This window comes from Megalops cyprinoides, chromosome 17, assembly GCF_013368585.1.
Source record: "Megalops cyprinoides isolate fMegCyp1 chromosome 17, fMegCyp1.pri, whole genome shotgun sequence".
NCBI classification, from domain to species: Eukaryota; Metazoa; Chordata; class Actinopteri; order Elopiformes; family Megalopidae; genus Megalops; species Megalops cyprinoides.
This window is the reverse complement of record NC_050599.1, coordinates 18,750,242-18,763,331: the sequence shown is the minus strand read 5'-3', so window position 1 is coordinate 18,763,331 and position 13,090 is coordinate 18,750,242. Positions and strand designations below refer to the sequence as shown.

Here is a 13,090-nt window from a genome sequence, read left to right as displayed (position 1 = left end):
GACAAGCACTGCTAAAGATATAAGAAGTATTTCTATGAAGTATACTCACTCGTATAGTATATTTAAGAGTGAGCATTACTGTTAAACAATCCAAACCCTTTCATTCAGAACTGTGGAAAAAGCTAAACCAGAACACGGTGAGGAGTTGGGAGACGGACATAAGGGTTTTGTAATAATGCAGAAGATGGAAGAAGTGGGTTGATAAAGGAAAGAGGGAGGGAGGGGAGGTGGAGAGAGGACAGAGAGGAGATTGGGATGGAGAGTAGGAAGAGGAAAGAAGAAGCATAGCAGGAAGGGCAGAGATGAGGAGATCAGATGGTCTAAAGGGGGGGGGGGGGGGGGGACAGTGGAGTCCAGTTTTGCAGTGTGTAAATAAGGCTGGGGAAGGCGTGCATTCCTGAATGACAGGCCACAGTGTTGCCATGACGAATGGGTGTTCTGCATGGTGGAGACAGGCTGGGAGAACTAGGGTGCCCTGTACGCCCCCTCCTCTCTCACACTGATAAGGTATTCACCAAATATTTCTACTGGCTGCATTGTGGCTCCAAAACGGGAAGAGAGGGAAAGAGTGAGTGAGTGAGTGAGAGAAAGAGAGAGAGAGAGAGAGAAAGAGAGAGAGTGAGGGGGGGGGGGGGGGGGGGGGGGCAAATGATGGCTAAATGAACTGGACTCCTTGGGACCAATACCAAGCCATACACACGAAACTAGTGAGAATGAGCTGACTAAACGAGCAGCAGTCAGCAAGTCCAATTTTTCATTTGAAATAGTCAGGGTTGGATGTAGTAGGGATGCATGGTTTTCCTGAGTGTGTGTGTGTGTGTGTGTGTGTGTGTGTGTGTGTGTAGGGTGGGCAACCCTCAGGTTCTTTGGATATTTTGGGTGAAGGATAGCCCAGTCCTGTACAAATATTCACACACAAACAAACACGCACACACACCCACACATACACACACACACACACACACACACACCCACACATACACACACACACACACACACACACACACACACACACACACACACACACACACACACACACACACACACACACACACACACACAGAGTTGTTGAAGCTGCTACTCTCTGGTATCTCTGGTACAGCAGTGCCACCCTGTGGAGAAACACAAACACCACACCATACAGCTCACACCATGAGTGTGCAATACAGGAATACATTACTACCATGACACATTTCAGTTACTCTCAGCACCACCAGTGCCCTCATACACAAAAGCAAGCATACATATGTACACACACACACATACACACTCTTTGTTGGCAAGACAGTCAGAAAGCTAACAATGTCCATGGTGAAAAATGCACCAGATTTGTAGAACGGTATGCAGCTAGTTTCCTAAAATTAAGTACACTAAAACAATGTTGATGGCAACTGATTCTGAGTATCCATTAGGCCTATAGCTTACTTTAGCTCTCGGACCAGTATGTAGAGGCTAGGGTCATATTCTTTTTCTTCTATCTGAATAACTGCTACTTACTGGATAAATTAGCATGTCAAATTGCAGTGTGTGTTTTGTTAAGCAATATAGCAGCGTACTGGAGAAGTGGCAAGCTGAATTCTAGTATCCATTAAATGAGGAATTCCCAGCCATCTGGACTTTCCACACTTTTGGAGAGAAATAAAACCTTTGAAACTGAGCTGGGATTGTTAGTATGACATTGTGTGATTGTTTAAAGTTTAATGTGTCTGTCTAATTCCAATAACCAAAAAGTCCATTTGAAAAAACTGTGAAATAGCCAGAATGTTTCAAAAGTGGCTCAATAAATAACCTTAACAAGACTGGAAACAACATTTTTAAAAATCACAGCTTTAAATGACAAGCGGCTAAATATGTACACAGATTTCAGAGGATTCTGTCCATGGACACAATAAGCTACCATCCTAAAATTCAGAAATCAGAAATGAAAAAAGCTTCAGTTTCATAGAGCTGAAGTTTTATTGTATGTGTTTACATGGGTGTACACCTTCACATGATAAACACATTGACCTGTTTTGCTGATGCCCGTAATGCAACATATGGTTGTTACAGAAGAACATAATATCTTGAGGTTGCTTATAAAAATGTTACACACGTTAGACTAATTTGAAATTCATGGTGAGATTTTATTTGATGGTGTAATGCTTGAAGCCGACTTATTCTGGCTGCCAGACCAACTAAAAATGAAATAAAAAACCCAGGTGCATGAAAGTACCAAGAAAACTAGCAGAGACACCAGCCTGGACCATGCCAACAAAATTACAGCAACACAGTTTAAACAAACTTCCCTCAATAACAAAGTTGCCAGATGAGAATAAACCCTAACAAGCTCCAGGTTCAGTGACCTTATTCGTTTATGCACTTGAATTCTGGGTAAAACCATCACCTTTAAACCAACAAGAATTCATTGCTCCACTAGTGCATCACTAGCACTGTGAATCATGACTGGATCTTTCTCTGATAATTATAAAGCGGTCCAAGCAATAACTTTCCTGGCTGATATTTTACTCACAAAACAACTTTTGATCTTCAGTCAGACCATCCGCTTAATAAAATCAAACAACCATTACAGAATTGTGTTGATTTGCTCTAACAGTGTGTAGGCCAATAATTCGGTTGGCCCCTCCTCCCCCTCCCCCTGAGGTTGTTGACACTGCGAGACTCACATGATCGTGGTCACATGACCCAGTGCAGGTCATATGACAGATCCCTTCCTGCTCACTGTGAACAGAGGCGGGTGTGCAGTAGTGAACCAGGAAGGCACAGGGAGCAAGGCACACGGCAGGTACTGTAATAACATTCAGCAGGCTCTTTTCCCACATGCTACATGTCTGTCATTAACTAGACATTACTGTTAAATTCTGCTGACCTGAGTGAGTCTAGTGACTTTGCTTGATAGTGATGGTCCCAGTGATGTTGTTATGTTTTGTTGTAGTAGTTGAGTGTAGGGCAGAGCTAAATTTGCATGCATGTTGTGTTTTAAGTGTAATAGTTGTGCAGTAGCATTAGTGTAGTAATAGAGTACTACATAATTTCCAATTACTTTTTATTGGAGACTGTCTCATTTGTCTGGTTTACATTAGTTTATTCACACCCTCACTCAGTTATTTCTTCATTTCAGCATAGTGATTACATGAGTCACAGCAAACTGTTCTATCACACTGTTGTGTCTGAAAGGAAGGACTCTCCAAGGACGTATTATTGATTATATGATGTTTTCACAGTACCCATTGTATGTGTGTGCTGTATATACACTTCCTCGTGAACCTTTTTCTGCTTTACCTCCTGTCTCAAACACCTCCTGTTCTACAGGTTGCCGCTCCTGTGTATAGTCATGTGCTATTCAGATGACTCAACACTGGTATAACAGACCCAAAGATCTAAAGGTGTTTGAGGCCAAACTGCTTTTGTGAAGGTGTGTCACTTTGCAGCAAGTGTCACCTGACAGCTTCAAACCACAACTCCTTATTTAAACACGAATACGTGTGTTTTCCAAGAGTAAGGCACAGTCAGGTGACAGGCAGGAATGCACATCGCGGTGAGGAGTGCGATGGGTCTGAGGTATGCTACAGTTAGACTTCCTGATTTCTCCCTGTTGTTTTCCAACAGGAATGGGGTCGTTGCCGGTGATTTTTGTACTGGCGCTCTCTGCGGTCGCCACTGCTTTGGACAATGGTCTGATGAGGACCCCTCCCATGGGCTGGTTGGCGTGGGAAAGGTTTCGCTGCGACATTGATTGTGAGGATGATCCAAAGAACTGCATCAGGTAAACAGAGGGCAGGAGAGAAGTACTATGCAGAGAGGGAAGAGCTGAGCCAGGTAAAGAGTGAAAGGAGAGCGTTCCTGGGCTCTGTCCCTCTCACTATGGCGATGTAATGGCATTTCTGCCTGTAATAGGCCTGCCTTCGGGTGGCAGTGTAGCATAGTGGTAAGGAGTAGGGCTCATAACCGAAAGGTTGCTGGTTTGGTTCCCTGCTGGGGTGCTGCTGCTGTATCCTTGAGTAAGGCACTTAACTCAAAATTGCTTCAATAAATATCCAGCTGTATAAATGGACATGTAGCTGTACAATATAACATGTAAAATTTGTAACCCATGTATGTTTCTCTGGATAAGAGTATCTGCTAAATGGCATTAATGTAATGTAATTAATGTCATCCTACTCAAATCAGGGCTGGGACAATAATTGCAATGTTATGCTCTGTACATATTCATACATGACTCTGACAAACAACAGCGTAACATTGTAAAGACTGCTTTTATTATGACAGAATTGTATTATTACCCATCTAGATATACTGCTCAAATAAATTTTGCACATTATGTTATGTTACCTTTCAAAAAGATATTTAAAGCTTTACAGCAGTTTACATTTACTTCCAGTGTAGCCCATATGGGGGTGGGGGTAGTAACCTCGCTGTGACTTCCACAGTGAGGCGCTCTTCAGAGACATGGCGGACAGGTTGGCAGAGGATGGCTGGAAGGAGCTGGGATACGTTTACATCAACATCGACGACTGCTGGGCCTCCATGGAGCGTGACAGCAACGGCAGACTGCAGCCAGATCCACACAGGTAATGCTGATCCTAATAAACCAAAAAGTATTTAGTAAATGAAGAAGTGTTATCAAGTCACAACATGCAACCATTTGGCATTATGCTTCTTGCTCATAGTCTCTACTTGCCAAATTTCATGTCTGAGAGTCCAGTTTGTGCAAAGTTTCATGGCCATTGGAGCAGCAGTTCTTAAGAAGATGTTGTGGTGGAAATATCCAATATGGTAGGATAAGTGAAGAGGAATTAGTTGTGATAAAGGGCACATCCGTGCAAAGTCTCTGAGCTTTGATTTGTTGGAATCTTTGTGATAGGCAAATGGTGCTGCCTGGATATCATGGGATGTATGAGTACGACTGGGGACTCTTGAAGTATGAATAAATAATAATAGTAATAGTAATAGTAATAATAATAATAATAATAATAATAATATTAATAATATAGCTATAAACAGCAATGGTCCAAGCAATTGGTCCATTTCCTTCTGTGAACCGTTGAAATCAGAACTATTTTAGAGCAAACCATTCAGGAGTTACATCCTCTTTTCTAAAACAGCTGTTTCAAACTTTTTAATTTATAGAACTGAGACCAGGGCTGGTGTTTTTCAGTTTCATTTCCTTCCATTCATAATGGAACTTTGCATCAACTAATCTTAATGCCTCCCTGGTAAGGTTCTGCACTTGGGTTGATTTAGATATTGAAAACAGAAAAAAAAAATCCCCACTGCTTCAGCTCAGTTCAGTTTAGTCAAATCAGGTTGCTGGCCCTTCTGGAGTAATCATGAGCTTGGTGCAGATTGTTGTCTGACTAAACTGGTTATGCATTAACATAGCCAGGTCTGTGGATTGAATCAGTTTGTCAATAATTCTGAGGAATTGTAGTACGGAAGTGCCCACAAGGTTGGTTGCGATCCCTGTGTTTGTTTATTTATTTTTTCAGAAAAACAATAGCAAGAACAGGAAATTAATAAAAATTTGAATGTGGTTTGGAGTCCAGCACGCCAAGTAGCTTAGTGTAGCCAGCGGGTCATGGCCAAGGTCAGTTTGGGCTAAGGTTAGGGTCAGAGTTTGCCCAGTTCCATTCCTATCCTGAGGTGTGCGGCCTCTTTTCTCAGGTTCCCCGGGGGAATCCCCAAGCTGGCGCGTTACATCCACGACCGCGGGCTGAAGCTGGGCATCTACGGGGACCTGGGCACCCACACCTGCATGGGCTACCCTGGCACCACGCTAGACAAGATCCAGACAGACGCACAGACCTTCGCGGACTGGGGCGTGGACATGCTGAAGCTGGACGGCTGCTACTCCAATGCCACATACCAGGAGCAGGGTGAGGAGGAAGAGGAAGAGGAAGATGGTGGGAGATAGGGATAGAGGAGGGTTGGGAGGAAAGAAGGAGAAAGGGTGGGATATGCTCTGTAAACAAAGATTAAACAATATCGATTGTCTTATTTTTTTATCCTCTGCAATGCAGTTTTGTGTACTTTGTATTCTTCATAGACTACTGTTTTCCATTTGCCTCGTAGGCAGTTTACCAGCTTACGTATTCTGTAAATATTTATACAGCTGGATTTTTTACTGGAGACGTTGAAGTAACAGGACTTGCTTAAGGGAACAATAACAGTTTTATGGGTTTCAAACTCATGACCTTCGAGTCCAAAGGCGGCACTGTAATCACCCCTCCATATTCCTGCTCACACTATTGCAATGTGGATTACATTACAGCCCTTAAGAGCTCTAAGAGCAGCTACACAATGTCACCTTCACTGTCATAGACTGCATCAGACTGTGTCCACAGAACAAGCAGTGCTGTGGAGTGAAAGGGAAGGGGAGAGAGGGAACAACATAGAGGAAGGGAAAAGAGGAGTGAGGGGTGAGGAGAAAAAGAAAAAGAGGATGGGGGAGAGGAAAGCAAGATGAGGGGGAAGCGGAGGGAGTGGTTGGAGCACTTCTTTGGACTGTGGCATGACTTCTTTACACGTGATGCTCATGTCACTATCTGACAGCTGTTTCTGTGTCTCTTCCCGATAGGCTACCCACTCATGTCAAAGGCTCTAAATGCAACAGGTCGTCCCATTGGCTACTCCTGCAGTTGGCCTGCCTATCAGGGAGGGCTCCCTCCTAAGGTAAGCATCATTGATACAAAGATCAGGAATGAATCCTCAATATAACAATGGCACATATTATACACATTATGGATTATGGTTCATTATCATATCTTTTACCTCTAACACTTAATGATGCCACATTCTTTCCATCTTTCCGTCTTAATGATCTCACATCTCCCTCTTAATGACCCCTCACCTCTTACTCTCTCTCACACACACAGAGAAGGAAACACTTGCTCAGACAGGCTGCTTACCTGACTGTGCCTCACTCTCTCTCCAGGTGAACTACACACAACTGGGGGAAATCTGCAACTTGTGGCGCAACTATGGTGATATCCAGGACTCATGGGATAGCATATTAAACATTGTGGACTGGTTCTCAGCCAATCAGGACATCCTACAACCCGCTGCCGGCCCCGGTCGCTGGAATGACCCTGACATGGTCCGTCTGTGTGATCTTTCACCTTCACATCTATTTCTAATTCAGCCTGGCTTTCTTTGTCGTTCTGAATCTGTCTGTCTGTCTGTCTTCTCTCCTATCTGTTTATCAGTCTCTCTACATTGTTGGCTACCTCTTCATCTGTCTTTTCTCTTTTCATTATTACTGTCTCTAAATCTTCATCTGTATCAGTGCTCAGGTGTGTGAGTAAAGTCCAGTGTTCACATGATAGCTGAAATACAGGGAAACAATGACAGCAATTCATATTTCCTGTAATGTATCAATGTGATGGGAGACTTAAACATTTATAGGAGAACTCCGGTAGAAAAATAAAATATGATATGTTTCATGTTGCGTATCATGAACATACATGCACAGCTGAGCATTCCAAGCGGAGTCGTGTAAGTCTAGAACCCAGACTTCCTCTTTCAGCCAATGATGTAAGATGCTTTACTGCCAGTCAGAGATATTCATTAGTGTGAGTGGAGAAATATAAGCCCATATAAAAAAGAACAGGTTTTTCCCAACTGAGAATTTTTTCATCACATTAGGACACAGACATGACATCAACATAAGTTTATTAATGTATGATTTGTGCATGGTCACAATTTCATAAATTTCACAATGTGTTCATCCTGGTAATAGGTATGAATTAAAATAATTTCATATTCATGGTATAAAATACTGGTGACATCATCACAGAAGAATAATCCCATTTCATGGCACCTCGTTAGTAAATCCCACATAATGTTTTCAGGGGCCTTAGAGCTTTTCTCCCCCTGCAAACGCACAATTTAATAGTAGTTGTGGCACAGAGAGATAAAAAGCATGGATTAATTGTTGTCATTAGTAGTCAACCAAAATTACAGATTTATAGAATTCTAGACAACAGGTAACTTGCTTTTTGTTTTTGTTTTCTCATTAGCTTCATTGACAATGGAGTTGTTTTTTTTTCCTCAGCTGATCATTGGAGACTTCAGCCTCAGTCTGGACCAGTCACGCTCTCAGATGGCTCTCTGGGCGATCATGGCGGCGCCGCTCTTCATGTCCAACGACCTGCGAACCCTGAACAGCCAGGCAAGGACCATCCTACAAAACAAGGCTGTCATCGCTATCAACCAGGACCCTTTGGGCATCCAGGGCAGACGCCTGCTGAAGGTAACTTGTGCCAAAAAATACGCTCCGTTCCAAGGTGGATTCGTTTAAAACTTAGAAAATACACCGGCCACATTAACGTTACATTACATGCATTTAACAGATGACAGGAAAATAGGGTTAGGAAGGTGGTTAGGGTTAGAACAAAAGTGTATCCAGTCAAGTTAAATGAGCAAAACTGTCCGACCAGGCTAACAACACTCCCAGACTAGTGAGTGTGAGCATAACACCATTCAAGCCCTACCACAAGTTAACTCGTGCAATCTGACTAGGCAACAGAAGCCAAGTATATTACCATACATCATACATACTCACTAACATGAGTCCTTCTTTCTCTCCCTCTCTTGCCCTTTCTTTTTTCAGGAGAAGAGTGGTATTGAGGTGTTCTGGCGCCCCCTGTCAAACTCAGCCAGTGCGCTGGTGTTCTTCAGCCGGCGGACTGATATGCCGTATCGGTATACAACATCTCTGGGGAAGCTCAACTACACGGCTGGCAGCTACAAGGTCTGTCTGCTTGCTTCTTACGGTCCAGTTTCTTACAGGTTTTAGCTGTTGTTACAGCCTGTGTCATGACATGAGTGGCTAATTTGTCCAGTCTACGTGACACTGGTTGTAGCACACCAATGCACAAGGCTCCCCGCAAAGGCTTGAATTTTCCTGCCATCTCTATGAAGAAAAATTGCTGAAGACAAAATTCCAGCTAAATGCTGGCACCAAATTTGACGCATATTCACAGCAAGCGTGACTCTGGTGAGCTGGTTTTCATGGAAATGCAGTGCGAGTGGGTTGATTTGCACACCCTTCAGGTCATTGCCTTGGACTTTACAGAATTCACTCCTGTTTTACCTCTGCATCCTTGTCTTTGTTTTATTTATCGTAGCAGTTGTGTTTCCTTGTTATCTCTCTTTCGCACCTGGTCTGGGTTTCCCCTGCCAGCTCTGAGTCACGCAAAGCTTCTTGCAATGTCAGCAGTTCCTATCAATGCTGGTTCCATGTACCTTTAACTGAAGCCTTGCTGACATGTAGGGCTGGAGTACTTTAAAGAAGTGTGGTGAGTCAAAAATTGTTTCCACGGCTTCAAATGTTTCAAATGTTCCATGGCTAAAACTGCTTTGATACATTTTGCCCCCTCCTGCCCCCCATGATTTCTGTTGAGGACTGTGTAGTCCTCAACAGATTCCACTCGAGCTTCACCCAATCTCCAACGATGCTTCTTGGCTCCAGCAAAATTTTTCTTCTCATCTAAAAATCACCATTAATTCTATCATGCCTCTGACCTAAAAAAAACATTTTCATTACATTAGTTTGTCTGTGTTCAGCAGTGCCACTCTTTTGCATATCTAATTACCTCAGGGTACTCAGGGTAGCTAAGTAACTGGAAAAATAAAAGTTCATTGCAAATTTGAAATCATCCATTAATAACCAAGACAATGCATTTCATACTGCAGTTTAGCTGGCTAAAATTATAAACTGAATTTAGGGACTTGTTTTGACTTGTTTTGAAATATTTTGATTTTGTGTTGGAGTTAAGGCAATTGTTTTGCAGCAACAGCTAGCAGAACCGCTGAAATGTTGTGACTTTTGATATTCAGGCCCAGTTTGGTTGGAGTTTTGAGGCAACTGGGAGAAGCTTATAGGCTTTATTCATTGAAGACATGGCAGCCACAGCTGTTTGTAGACAGCATGGCCAAATTCCATCACGAAGCTACCATAAATCACTAGAATATTTAGAACATTCAGCAATGCATTACATCATAACAGCCAGAAGTCATATGAGTCTTTCCAGTGCATGCTTGAAGTCACTCATCCTCTTTTCCCAATCTCCTACCCAACCTGTCCCTTACTCTCCCCACCTCCCTCCTTTCTGGCTTACTCTGTCCCCCCGTCTCTGTCCTCCTTCTTCCTTTACTTTTTCTACCTCCCCCTATTATAGGTATATGACGTCTTTGCCGAGGAACTGATGCCGGGACTGAGTGACTCCACAGCATTCACCGTCTCCATCAACCCCTCTGGAGTGGTCATGTGGTACATCTTACCCGCGGTAACCTGGGAGCAGTCGCAAGGCAGCGGCGAGTACCCCGACTTCCGCCGAAAGTACCGGGTGTCCTCGCGGCTGCACCACTCGAAGGACTCGAAACCATCCTTTCTGCTTTGACTCTAACAGTAAGAGGACAGGGCTACCGTCCCCCGACACTCAGGGAAAGCCAGTCAATTAATGTTTACAATCAGCCAATCAACAGGGGCCATGCTGATGGTGGTCTGTGTCAGGTTTCTGACTGATGATATATGCTGGAAAAAAAATGGTTGGGTGATTTTTTTCTTGTGCTTTTTAATTATTGCTGTTAAACTGTGGCGTCTTTGATAAAGGGAAGACCACAGCAGAATAGCACAGTATTGATGTGATGAATGAAAGAATCTCATCCAAAGAATCCTGTGGGATGGCCAGGCTGAGTGCAGGACAGGGCCAGCCAATTAGGGGTCAGGAGTACAGGGCGTGATGGGAGGGGCCACTTCATCTGCTTTCACAAAGCCTGAATGTCAGCTCTGTGCCACTTCCACGGGTCATCATGTCCTATTTTATATGACTGCTGCGTTTTACTTTTTTTACTCTGAAAATCATGTTTGCAAGTGATTAAAATGTCTATTAAACCCACAAATTTGAGTGAAGAATTTTTTCTTTTACCGACATACACTTAGGCTTACCCAGTTTGATATACATGTTCACTCTCTCCCTCTCTCAGCACCCTCCCATATTACTTATTCCCTCACTGTGTCACTGACCCTCACTCTGTCACCCGTGTCCTCGTTCTCTGTCATATTCATGTTTACCTCTTACCTCGGCTGTCATTGTTACATCACGCATTCTGAGCACACGGAGTCTCAGTTTCACACACGTAAATCCCTCCTGAAAAATTCCAGGACTTTTACCTTTGGACAAAGGGCACTCTGCTGACCATAAAGCTCCCAGCGTGACGCACACACGTACATCTAAAATGAGGTTAAGTGCTGATGATACACCCACTGTAACCTCAACCCAGAAACACGATGGTCTGGATAAGGACACAGCGGCATTGATCCCCTTGCACAGATCTCCTTTGCTCCTCAGGATGGCTGGAGTCGCTTGCGTGGCCTCTGAGCTCTGGGGTACTGAGTTAACACACCTGCCACGACACTCTTTTCCTTCTTCCTTTATACTACTCCAGATTAGTGCCTGAGACATGGAGGAAGGGGCAGAATCAACATTGTGCCAGTAGAGGAAGCACTATAGAAAAGGAGTAGAGTAGATACTGTGTGTTGAGTAGGAGGACACAGCACATGTGGATGGTGCGGTGTGTGAGGGGTATGAGTAAGAGGGCATGGTAGAACGGCATGGATGGCAGTATAACATGGTGGTAATGGAGCAGGGCTCGTGACTGAGAGGTTGCTGGTTTGCTTCCCTGCTGGGGCACTGCTGTTGCACCCTTGGGCAAGGTACTGCAAGCACTGTGGAGTGGGACTAGAGTGGATGCAGTGTGTGTTAAGTCGAGGACATGGTGTTTTTGGAATAGGAAGATGTAGTACGTGAGGGACAGAAGCAGGGATGGTTCAGTATGTGAGGGGTACGAGCAGGAGGGCAATGTAGAAAGGGGTCATTCAGATTGTGTAAAGATGTGTCACTGCTTCTTCATTGTGGGAATACAGTGATTCAAATGCATCATGGACAAGCAGAAAGTATGGGGGTTTCTGAGTGTACACCGCAATACATGGTGTGATGTGTCTTTTCTGGTCAAGCTGCTCTTGTGGAGAATTTGTGGGCTTGTAAACTGATTTCTGAAGCAATGGTTGTCATGAAATAAAAGCAGATGAGTAAATATTTAAGTAAGTAATACTGTGCAACATCCACCATGTTAGTGTGATTCATTGTCCTCATGGCTACCCAGGGGGTCTCTTGACTTTGCCCCTGGTTTGTGTTGGCCACAAAAATCAAAACAAAATACCAAAGCAAAAGCACACAGCTTTTCATTGCAACAAAAAGAACATAAAGAACCAAAAGGCAGACTAGTGAAGCTTGGTTCAACCACAAAAAGTGAACATTGTGCTTTACATTGGTATCTTCTTTGATACATTTAGAACCCATCTTCTCTAATGTATTCCAAACACAGAAACACACTATGTCTTTTAGTTTAACGTTTTACAACATTACAGCTCATGTGTGTTTCTCCTGACCAGGATACATACCTTTCCCCCCCTTCTTTATCTGTGTATCTTATAACACCAGAGGATTTACAGAGACCTGTGACTGCATTCCATTTAGAGCAGTTTATGCAACACACTCCATTTTCACCACTAGAGGGCAATGAAGACCACAGGGGAATCCATCATTAGTTCAATTCGAAGCTCTAACTGATGTGTAACATTTTCCCATGAACTGTGCATGGCGGTTATGATTGATTTACAAAACATTCTAAACCTCTTAATTTCCAAACTGAACTTAAAACCAAGCAAAAGTATGCAGACGACATTCATAATCCATTTCAGGTCAGACCTCTTGACATGCTATGATGTACTCCTTAACAGATGCAGTTCTTGATTTCTTTTCCCCACTTATTTGTCTCCTACAAAACCGCAGGGCAATAACAATGTGCCGCTCTGGCCTCACCCATTCAGATAAAGCAATGAAATTCCCTCTTTATGAAGGTGACCTGATTTTCCAGCTGCCCACAGAATAAGTGCTGAAGCAGAATTTGGTCCTGCTGTTAAAAAAAGAAAAAAACTCAGTTGGGCCCTGGCAGAAATGGAAAAAATGCAATGTAATATATTTTTAGAAAAAAAAAAGATCTCAGGAAAAGTAATATAAATTCCATC

At 43.3% G+C, this 13,090-nt stretch overlaps 1 protein-coding gene across 1 annotated transcript; it reads left to right on the top strand.

Annotated features, from left to right (window-relative positions):
* The first annotated feature begins 2,731 nt into the window (after positions 1–2,731).
* Positions 2,732–10,891, top strand: LOC118792404 (alpha-N-acetylgalactosaminidase-like). The gene is made up of 9 exons (XM_036550245.1): positions 2,732–2,782; positions 3,607–3,763; positions 4,428–4,568; positions 5,662–5,873; positions 6,575–6,669; positions 6,932–7,093; positions 8,051–8,248; positions 8,609–8,749; positions 10,179–10,891. The coding sequence occupies exons 2-9, from the start codon at positions 3,609–3,611 to the stop codon at positions 10,398–10,400; spliced, it is 1,326 nt and encodes a 441-aa protein (XP_036406138.1). The 5' UTR covers positions 2,732–2,782; positions 3,607–3,608; the 3' UTR covers positions 10,401–10,891.
* The last annotated feature ends 2,199 nt before the right edge of the window (positions 10,892–13,090 follow it).